The 10,629-nt window shown below is 38.7% G+C and overlaps 1 protein-coding gene across 1 annotated transcript; it reads right to left on the bottom strand.

The window, feature by feature from the left end:
* Positions 1-1,786: 1,786 nt before the first annotated feature.
* On the bottom strand, positions 1,787-9,457 carry LOC140942009 (ERI1 exoribonuclease 2-like). The gene is made up of 9 exons (XM_073391002.1): positions 9,327-9,457; positions 9,084-9,160; positions 8,655-8,738; positions 6,852-6,979; positions 6,414-6,588; positions 5,950-6,050; positions 5,012-5,093; positions 4,146-4,234; positions 1,787-3,216 (listed from the first exon to the last, which is right to left on the bottom strand). The coding sequence occupies exons 1-9, from the start codon at positions 9,392-9,394 to the stop codon at positions 1,813-1,815; spliced, it is 2,208 nt and encodes a 735-aa protein (XP_073247103.1). The 5' UTR covers positions 9,395-9,457; the 3' UTR covers positions 1,787-1,812.
* Between the last annotated feature and the right edge of the window lie 1,172 nt (positions 9,458-10,629).

The raw sequence follows: 10,629 nt of genomic DNA, 5'->3' as shown, positions 1-10,629 counted from the left end.
ACAGCGAAGGGAGAGAAACTTCCCTCTTTCTTCCCACCTCGCAACTCAAATCCAAAATCTCCCCTCTCCTAACCCCTAAATATAAAGAAGGTCTGGTACCCAAGTTACGGCTGCGAGAAAAACTACTCCTACAACGACCACCTTAAAATGGGGACAAAGGTGGGTCGCCGTTTTATGGAGTGGTAGCCTTTGTAGGAGTAGCCTACGAGAGCAGACGCTTTTTTGGGCTCTTGTTTCACGCTAGCTATTTCACTTCCGCAAACAATTGTGGTCCTTCCTATCCGAAGACATTTTAACAAGCTCAATTTCATTTTATTTTTATCATAATCAAAAACAGAGGCAAAGAACTTACCATGTAGCGCTCGATCGACTTTGGGTGGATGTGTTCACGGTCCATTTTATGCATTTTAAAAATCCCCAACCTAACTTTCTTATCCTCTCCTTCTCACTTGTACAGAGCTTCTCGTAAACTTTTCCTTTTGAAAACCAGTGAGTCTTGTGGCGCCTAGCGGCAGCAAATGAACTGTTTCCGACATTCCTTCCACATTAAGCAACATTCAAGTCGCCAAGGGTACTTCTCGTACTGATTGCGTCTTATTCTTACTTGTAAACATCCCCTGCAGGAGGCTTCTAATTCCGCCAGCTCAATCCCGTCTGAAATATAAAGCTGCATGGCGCACACAGTTTCAAAACTACGCGCCATATTGGACATATAAACAATTTCAACCTCATTCCCAGGGTCCTCTCTTTTTGCCCTTAAAGCCTGGGAATGAGAGACGAATCCACGAAAATGGTTACACTGTAAGTTTAACTCAAGATTAAGCCAAATTTCAAGCAAGGTATTCTTTTCTAAAAACATGTCACTTGAGTTTACAAAATACTGTTGTGTCTTTACTTTGAAATTCAGTGATGATAACACAGAATGTTACTCTAAGTAATGCATAGAAAGCAAGGTAAATACAAATTACAAATTGGATTAGCGCTAATCGGGGACCCGGTTCCTGAAAGGCCGATTAGCACTAACCAGGATTAAAATTTTGGTCCATTTTTGAATTTTACCTTCCTGTTTATTGCTTAGAGTAACATTTTGTGCGAACATTACTGTATCTCGGAATACAGGCTCAACAATACTTTGTAAGCTCGAGTTGCATGTTCTTAGAAAACAAAACCGTAATTAAAATTTGGCTTCATACTGGGTTAAAATTAACCATCTTTTGAGGAACCGGGCCCTGATCAATACAGCACATGAACAGCGCACGTACGCATCATTCTCTCTTGACGTAAGTAAGTAGCATTGTCCAGACTAGATTTTTTCAATACAAAGCTGCGAAATTTACGCAGCTACCTTCTGTACTAGCCCTAAGCAAGATAAGAGACTACTCCAAGTCAAAATAAAGCTCTTCATAGTGGATGAACGATTGATTTTGTTAACTTTTATTTTCACATGCGCAAATGATTCACTTTTTTTTTCATTTTTATGGTCCTCCCGGGGGGGGGGGGAGGGGGGAGGAGCGCGGGCTCATTTCCCGAACAGCGGCTGGTAATCGAGCCCAATTGGATATCGTGATCGATATTTTGACCAAAAGTGTAAAAAAGCGCACAAACTTCAAGACACAGTTCACTAAGTACACAAAATACAAATTACAACTTATAAATCAGTAGACGGAAGCAGTTTTTGAACAATAGTTATCTTTGCTAGTCCTTTGGATTGCTCACTAAATTCCAGACCCTGTCACATACGAACTTAATTAACCCCTAGAACACCTTAACATTAACATCATGCGCATTGAGATATCTTTTGATTGCACACTTTTATAAACAAACCTCCCAACGAAAAAATTTACAACCACTTTTAGACTTCTTTTTATCAGCGTTTGCACCAGAAGTTGTTCTCCCGTGACTAAAAGAGCATGTAAAGAAAGCTCTTCCCTGATTAGGGCCCGGATTGATGACCGCTCTGCGCCGAGTACGACGCCCACAGTGACACAGTGGTGGGGTAATACCACCTCCACTGAAGCAAGCCACAGGGGCAAAAACGGGGGAGTTCATGTTCCCATTATGGGGTGGGTTGAAAGAAGGAAATTTTCGTATTGGAGTAGTACATGGTTTGTTCAAGCATATTGAACTGAGAGTGGTTGCAACAGTCGTTGCTTTTGCCTTTGGTTTGTTTATAGCAGTCATTCCAATGTTATTCGAAGCTACTGTTATAGATTTATTGTTTTTCAGTCCTTCCACCAAATGTCTCTCTTCGATTAAGCTATGGTTTGCTGGTAACCTGAACAGGGGCGTGTTTACATTCTGAGGTTCAATATTTGATGCTTTGCATGGTTGGTTGCAGGAAGTGTAATCCCTTTGTCCCGTTCCAGGAAATACTCGCTGATTATGGCTTCCCAAAGGTGTATGCAGATGGTAGCTCAGTGTCTGTTTAGCAAGACCTCTTTTCACAAGAAACCCTTGTGTTGAGCAGCTCTCCAATTCACTCCTAAACAAACCATTACAGCATCCTCTTGCTCTTTTGTTCAGACTTGATAAGCACGTTGCAGGAGTTATAAGAGACTTGGAGGTCTTTTTGAGTGTGGCACAGGCGTCATCGCAATTCCCAACAGAAATGCCTTCACTAACAGAACTTACCGATGCTCTCCTTTTATTTTGGCCATTTGCTTCACTGTTGTTCTCACTCTTCACAGCTCCCCAAACAAGGCTTTTTTCCCTTAGATTTGTCATTTTATTTTCAGGAAACTGGTCAGCTCTGGCTCCGGTCAGTTCTCTTTTTACAGTGATGCTCTTTTGTGTGCCATGTACATGTACATTGTGACACCCTTCTTGAGCCTTACCAAAGCTTAAGCTTTCGTTTACACTTGTTTCTTCAGTACAAGTTTTAGATGGTTTAACGTGATAATTTGTCGATCTATTTCCAGGAATCTGGACAGATCTGGGCTTTTTCATCTCGCTTTTCACAGTGACCTTCTGTCTTGTGCCATTTCTGCATTGATTCTGTGCTTGAAAATCACCAAAGTTTAAACTTTTGTTTACACTTGTTTCATCGGTACAGTTTTTAGACGGTCTAGCGTTATGTTTGTTATGAAGAACTTGCATATCTTCAGACATCAAATCACTCTGGTTACTGGTATGGAATGCCCCAGTACCGTTTGCTTTCAAATTATTTTGGGAAAGACCAGGTTTCATAGCCACAATGTTCCAAAGTTTTTCCACTGCCTAGAAAAACAAAATTAATAAAGTCTTAAGATTATGTTCGAGAAATAAGCAATCTAAGAGATTTAATTGGCGGAATGATGCATAGAGAATGTGTTAACTCGCCACTGCTTAGCCTACCACGCAGACGTTCTTAACGCGTGACGAACCCCTAAGAACGTCTGCGTGGGAGGTTAGCCACTGCTGTAATTATGTTACCTTTTGTGTCATTTTTCTTCTCCGTTTATAACAAATTTCTTGGGATGAGCCCCTTCAAGATGACGTATAAAGCGAGGATCAGTGGCTATAAAAGGTCATTTCTAAAAAAAAATCTGACAGTTCTTTTTTGATCTTTGTAAGAGAAAAAACAGGGAACACTAGACTTAATTTTTTTGTGTGGAAATTTTCACTTTCAAGCTAGGTTGATGAGGATAGCACACCAATTAAACAACTACATGTACGCATCATAAATTAATTTTATTGTTCACCATAGATTATATTAACTACATTTTTGAAAAACTTTGGTCAGTGTAATTTATAAACGGGTAGCAGTCTATTGTAACAATACAACAATCTCTGCTTTGCTCAGATACGACTTAAGTTTATCTTTTCTATTACTAACTTGCCCCGCATTGTTCGCAAAAATGTTTTTAATACTATTCTGTACACTTCGGTGAAATCTTCGAGAATCACCTTTGACCATTCGGTGAGTTACGTACGGACTTATTCCCTTTTGTTATTGTCTATTGTGCACATAATAATGGTAACTCGTTTCTTCTATATGTTATATATTTTTTATTTATAATAAATTACTACAAGTAATACAATAAGTCATGTATAATACACATCCAACTAATTTTCTAATAACTTAGCCAAAATGTCATTCCTTTTTAGCAAAGGAGCAATTATTATTTTGTCTTATTTTTTTAGCTCTATGTTCTAGGTATATTCACCCCATCGGTGCTTTTTGTTATCTGCATGATGCATCCATCAGACACCATCCTCCATGCTAAGCAAGCTGTGTTTCGAGCATCATCCAGACCTTTAATGAATAAATAAAAAAACTGAATAACAATTTAGAGTAACATCCTTCTGGTGGTTTCTCATCTACCTTGTTCCTGGTCACATGGGAATTTGGTAATGTTGGTTGTTGAGGAGGGGGCAGGGTGGGGGGAACTGGAGTACCCGGAGAAAAACCTCCTGGAGTAAGGGAGAGAACCAACAACAAACTCAACCTGCATTATGATGTTAATGCTGGGGTTAGAACCCAGGCCACATTGGTCAGGCTCAGTCTCCAATTATCATATCAAGACTAGTTTATAGTAAGTTGAGGAGACCTGACTCATTATGAGCCGCGTGGTTTCTTTCAGGTCTCCTCGCCATTTACTTTTTCTTTAATCCCATATTATTTCCATCTTGCGTTGTAACATTTTGTATATATGGCAAATAAAGAATGAATGAACGAACGAACGAACGAACGAACGAACGAACGAACGAACGAACGAACAAACGAACGAACGAACGAACGAACGAACGAATGAATGGGTGTCTCCCCCGTGGGCGCATCGAGACACCTAAGGCTGGAGACTGAGCCTACACATTGGTGGGAGGTGGGTGCTCTCAACACTGCACCACCAGCTTGTTCCCTATAATCCATTTGTTGGACAAACCAACAAATGTAGGACAACAGTATTTTTCTATTTTAATTATTTTGTTTCCCTTATTAGACGATTTCCAGTAGTTTCTTTCACATCTCAATTAAAAAGTGTAATCAGAAAGCAATGGAAACCTGTATTTTTTTAAGAATAATCAATAGTACCTGAATGTTCTCTACCAGCAAATTGAATCCCAAGGTCTTGAAGAGCCCCTGCTAGTCCTTGAGGCTTACGACTGTAAAAGTTCTGTAGAATCAATAAGGTGAAACCAAATTTCAGTTAAAGAGAAAAACGTTACTCTTACAATTTCTTTTAACTTAAAAGATTAAAGCAAACCAAAGAAAATTTGTCTCAATGCAAGTAGAGAAAGAATCTTTTGTGCAGTCTAGGATAGACTCATTAAGATTAGATGTCCTGTGCCAAATGCATTATTCCTTGCAATTACAGGGTGACTAATATAAGACAGGCTAGAAATTCGGTTAATTGCTACTCCTTTCTCAGTATTCATGGACTGAAAAGAACAGTGTTCTCCATCTTGCTGTCACAGATTTACTGTTGTTAAGTACTATGTGGAGTACAATACACTGTATCTACATGTTTACGCCGTAAAGGGTTTTGTTTATCGTTTGTCTCATGATAGTCATTTGACATTGTTGTGCCACTTCGACCACATACTGCAGGTTTTCATCAGGCGATATTGTTGATTTACTGAGTAGGACTATTTGTACACTGTGCAATGTAGGCGATTATTGTATAAATACTTAATATTATTTTTTTTTCAAGATATTGCTAGCTGTCATACACTAGCTGGCTAACCATTCACAAAACTCCTACTAGAGCATTTTATGGCAGGATAATTTGTCACTGTACTCTTAATTTTATTTAATATAGGGACAAAAAAAATCTTGTAAGGTCTTAACATTCAGCCCCCCTGCACTTTTAGTCAGTCAACAGAACAAGCTGTAACGAGAAGACTGGAGGCAGCAATTTTGTAGTTTGCTCACTCCTAATTTTATAATATTATTTTAACTCCCCTGTACAACCATCTTAAGGAACTACTAACAGTGAACTTGTCCTTTAGGCACCATTGCACTATACAAACCTTGTATGTAGCTCGCAGGTCAATCCAGCTTCTTAGGGGATGTGGCACTCTTAACTGCTTTCTGAAGCATTCATTCTTGAGACACGTTCCCAAGTCCCAATCTTCATCATTGAACATATATTGATTTTAAAGGAAACAAAATCAGAGATCTAAATGACTCAATAGTAAAAAATATCCAATATAGGCCTAATGCAGGCCTTTGAAAAACAAGCCCCAGTTCTTTTTTTCAAATTTTGTAGTTGTCTGAAATGCTTTTTCTAGTTATTTACTAAACTATAAAAGTTTCCCTGGAGATGAGAAAGTTTATTTTTATTATAATATAACTTGACTCCCCTCTCTTTATTCCCACATCTCTATCAGTGAACTGTCAATTTATTATTTCATAACATGCACATTGAGATTGCCCTTTAGGAGGAGAAAATTGAGATTGAACTGGATTGATAGCAGATAATTCAATCAAATACCTGACCATGTCACAAATGTGCACCATTTTGTTAAATTCTCTGTGGGCTTATTTTCATCTTTGTTTAAAATCTGATCACAGGGAAATTTGAAGCCTTTTTTCTCTCTCATCTCCTGTAACCAGCGTCCAAACAGCATGAGACATGTCCCAACTGGAACTCCTTCATCCACTTGACTCTGCAAAATTAACATAAAAGAATCAGTTAAAAAACCCTTTATCTTAGCTCCTCACCCATACGTGGGGTTTAATCACTATTTTGTCTTATTCAGGCGGGTGCTTATTATCTATTTTTAGCTTGAAGTAGGAGGGGTGCTAAATTGAAGAGTGGGTAATAATCTCATTTGGAGGTGGACACTAATTCAAGCATTACTATGGTCCGTAACTTCTGACTAAATGTGCAACAGGATCAAAGGGAAACTAAAAATGTAGGCCACTGTACCTGAGTGATACCTGTTAGCTCTGTACAGAACTCACTTAGTCTTGCATGCTCACTTGGTTGTACAAACATGTGAAATTCTGATTCCATCTCACCAGTGGAAGTATTTAGAAGCACAGCAGGAAATTCAACTGCTCAAAACAAAAACAAAACAGATGACTTGAATATATTAAGGAAAACAATAATAGTGGATTTTGCTATCGGGCTGGTGAATTCTGTTTTTAACTTGCCCGATGGGCAAGTGATATTTTTTGAGCAATTTGAATAACAGAAGAACTGTGAAATCAATTCTGCCCATCAAAAAGCGATTGGGGCTAGTTGAAATGACATCCCGGCTAGTAAATGCCTGAATGGCAAGCTGTAAAAATGATTTTCTTGGCACCCTGTTATCTCATCTTACATGTACCGGGGGTAACTCTTCCTTTGCTTAACAAGCAAACCAGAGGGTGAGGACAGGGAGAAGGGAGTCCTAAGACAATAGTAGGGGCAGGAGGGGTACAGAAGGCAGGAGAGGAAAAGGTGGGAGATGAGAGTTCTAAAAGGGGAGGAAGAGGGCGAAATTACTCAATAATTGCAATCAAAAAAGGGGGAAGCCAAGAAAAAAGGGGTGGGAGCTGTTAAAGCAAGGTACTGGAGTCAGAAGGTTTGGACCTCCTTAAACTCCCCCCACCCACCCACCAGGGATGCATGGTAGATGTCCAAGCTAACAATCATATAGCACCAGAAAGTGTCAACAGTGAACAAAAAGGGAATTCCTCATTAATTTTGATTAAGAGAACAGTGTATACACTACACTTAAAGTCCCCACCCACTCTATTAAATTAAATGTAGAGCTAGTGTTCAAATTGTCAGTTTTTCAATCTTTTTCTGGTGTTATATTCAGTGAGGTTATCAACTCAGTTGTTAGCATCAAGTCACCAGAAATGCTTTTTTTGCTTATCAAGGCTTAGAGAACGAGATACATTACTCACTTGTCAGACTTCTTTTGTCTCATCACTGCACATACAATACACATAAATTGTATTGTTATGTCTCATGACTTCAAGAGCTAGATATATTTCACACACTCCTTTATTCATTTTTATTTCTCTGAGTGTTGTGCCTGATAAAATTTTGGGTGACATAACTATATAACCTTTCAGGTAACATAACTGTGGTTTCAGGTGAGACAGTATCTTCAGGCCAGATGACCATTGGTCAATAGACCTTGTCACGGTTTTCGACAGTGTTTGTATGAGAATCTAATGTCGAATAATTTCTGTAAAACGGCTGTTCTGAAAAAAATATGAATGTAAACTAAAGCTACAAAGCAAAGGATTGTACTAAAAATGTTTGGGGCGTACCTGTCCTAAAATTTCTCCAGAGGCTTGCTTTAGATTTTCCATATATTTGTCTGTAATTTCTCCCTGGACTTTCTTACAGACAAATGTATAGAAAATTTAATAAAAAAGTGGTTCTAGGTCTTCTAGCGCATGTTACGCCCTTGATTTTTTTCAGTAGAATCCTTAAGAATGAAGCTTTAGTTTACAATTGATATTTTTTTCAGACAGAACAGCTGTTCTACGGAAATTATTTGACATTAGATTCTCATACAAACACTGTAATTTCTCACGTGTTTGGCTACTCGTCAAGATGGCGTCGAAAACCATGACAAGGTCTACAGAAAGTGGTTTTCAAAACCAAATTTTTGCTATGACAGCCTCAGAGTCTCTGAGGAAAATGTTCACCTAGTACATGCTGAGGAAGGTCATTGAATAGAGCCCTGAGTTCCAGCTACACAATCAGCTCATACTGTTGATGACTTACTGATCTCAGGACCATAGTTCATTTTCTTGTCTTTCCAGCATGTTGATTCAAAGTCAAGAACAATCAAGTATGTAAAATATTGGCCTGTCATTGTTAAAAAAAGATAACATCAATAGAGAATTTTACAATATACAATTGGCAAAGATTTAACGACAGTAATAGTAATCTGCAAGCCTTTTTTCACTTTATGATCTAATAATAATTGATTAATTATTAATTTTTCTTTAATTTGATCATTGATGAATATCTAGTATTTGTAGATACCGGTAGCAGAAAATGCAGTATTAAAAAATACAAAGGAACAATATATATATATATATATATTGCATTACCGATGCAGATAATTTACATTGATTCGAGGTTCAAATTTGAAGACAGCTAAAAAAAACTAAAAAGGTGTTAAGCTTACTAATAAATTGGATTTCTTACTTGGTTTTTTCTCCTTTTCTTGGCCCTTCGATCGGCTCGTGGAGGATGAGGGCCTCTTCTTTACAAGACCTAAACATCTAAAAACGAGCAAGGCGGTAAAAGAAATCAATTGCGGCTGGATTTGTAAATAATTAACATGTTTCTCACAACGCTGCAACGAGAAATATTAAGGAAAAGTTAAAGAGCAAGCCATAAGTGCGATTGAAATGATCACCGACTATGACCGCTTGATCACGTTCTTACCTCGCTAATTCTTTCGCAGATACTGCGTTTGAAGATAATGGCTGTAGTGATGTATCGTTTCGAGACATATGTGAAAGAGAAGGCGTTAAAAGAAACGAGAAACGGCAGTTATTTTTTAGAGAAGTTTCAGCTCGGTTTGCTGTGTTCAAAATTCGCGCATGCTAAGCATGCTCAGTATAAACTTGTTCCTAGTCCCTTTCGGTCGTATGCACGGGAACGGGGGCTGGAATTGGAAGGCGGGAACGCGAATTACGCTGAAATTTTACCGTGTCATTTCACCAAGTCAGTTTACGCAGGAACGTAGATTCGGTCTCCAACCACGGCTAGGCGCATGGTTTTATTAGCCACTTGTCAGTTGGGTCATGACTTTTACAACCTGATTATGCATAAATACGAACTTCTCTCCACTCCACCTTGAACAGGATTCCGGAACGATCTGGTTACTTCGAATAGATTTGGTGGCTTGTACGGGGGAAGGAAGGTGCACGATATCGGATATCGATACATCTTCAACAAAATCACTGCCACGCGTTCATCGTGCAGTGGTTTTCAAGACCAAATTTCGGCACTGTAAGACACAAATGGAAAGGGCCGAATTCAAAAGAATGCTCATCTTTTGGTGGAAAAAGAAAAGCTTTCAGTTACAAATTTTGCCCTTGAGGACTTTGACCTTGTTTTCTTCACTGTGCAAAGTGCAAAGAATCGAGGGGGGAATCAAGACATTCCAAGTAGAGGCCGAGCCTAAAACGAACGTCATTACTGTAAAATCTTTCCGAGTCACTCTTGTTATTGCCAACATTGAAATGAAAGAAGAAGGGAAAAGTTGAAAGAGTCACTTTTGACAGGCATTAATGACAAGTGAGTATCGGACCTTTCTAAGGGGTTATGAAAGAAATATTTTTAGAGCGGCGAGGCGGGAAGGGACTTCTCTTTCTCTCCCTCCCCTCCCCCCAAAGAAACGCCTGACTCTCAGGCAAGTCACCTTCGTACTCTTCCAACGACTACATTTTCACTTCAAGTCCAAAAAACGTTCTCTGCATTTATGCTCACATAAATTTTTTTTTTTAAAAAAACTGAATAAATAACATTAGTTCACAGATAGAGTAGCCTGAATTTCAGACATATCTTCGAGTCGCATGTTCCCTCAGAGACCGCGTCTCTGTCTGAAATTCAGGGTACGGATAGAGATTATATAGATATTTGCCTGTAAAATGGCTTAAAAGTTAGTTGATAATAATAGCTGCTGGGATTCCGAGTGTCTATAATAAAATAAAGTAAACTCAATCACATGCATTCTGCACCA

This window comes from Porites lutea, chromosome 6, assembly GCF_958299795.1.
Source record: "Porites lutea chromosome 6, jaPorLute2.1, whole genome shotgun sequence".
In the NCBI taxonomy this organism is placed as follows: Eukaryota; Metazoa; Cnidaria; class Anthozoa; order Scleractinia; family Poritidae; genus Porites; species Porites lutea.
The sequence above is the reverse complement of the archived record's forward strand: the minus strand, read 5'-3'. Positions and strand labels throughout refer to the sequence as shown.